General features: G+C 78.9%; 1 protein-coding gene across 1 annotated transcript in view; it reads left to right on the top strand.

The window, feature by feature from the left end:
• The first annotated feature begins 341 nt into the window (after window positions 1-341).
• The window catches only part of MIXL1 (Mix paired-like homeobox), a 2,284-nt gene continuing 2,222 nt past the window's right edge, over window positions 342-403 (top strand). Inside the window, exon 1 of the mRNA XM_029933045.1 lies at window positions 342-403. Within this exon, the coding sequence (XP_029788905.1) occupies window positions 342-403 (62 nt within the window).

The raw sequence follows: 403 nt of genomic DNA, 5'->3' as shown, positions 1-403 counted from the left end.
AGGGGGCGCCGGGGTGGGGTGGGGTTGCAGGATTTGGGGGTGCGTGCCAGAGGGCGGGCGGGGGTCGCCGGGGTGGGGGTATCCGGCGGGCAGGGGGCGCCGGGCGTGGGAGTGGGGGGCGCACGACCCAAGTTCGCACCTCCCCTCCCCCAGCGCGCAGCGGCGGAAGCGGCAGTTCCCACGGCGTCTGGCGAAGACTGAGGTGGGGAGGGGTGGCCGACCCCCCGGGGAGACACGGGCCCCTGTGCGCCGGGCCCTTTGAGGCCGCCGCCGCCCCTCCCTCGGCCCCCGCCCTATAACCTCGGCCCGCGCCCCCCGGCGGCGCCCAGGCCAGCCCTGCGATGGCCGCGACGGGGTCGCAGCAGCTCGGCTTCGGGGCGGGTTCCGCGTTCTCCGCGCCCCC

Source organism: Suricata suricatta, chromosome 3, assembly GCF_006229205.1.
Source record: "Suricata suricatta isolate VVHF042 chromosome 3, meerkat_22Aug2017_6uvM2_HiC, whole genome shotgun sequence".
Classification (NCBI taxonomy): domain Eukaryota; kingdom Metazoa; phylum Chordata; class Mammalia; order Carnivora; family Herpestidae; genus Suricata; species Suricata suricatta.
Note: the sequence above shows the minus strand (reverse complement) of the source record. Positions and strands in the feature narration are given on the sequence as shown.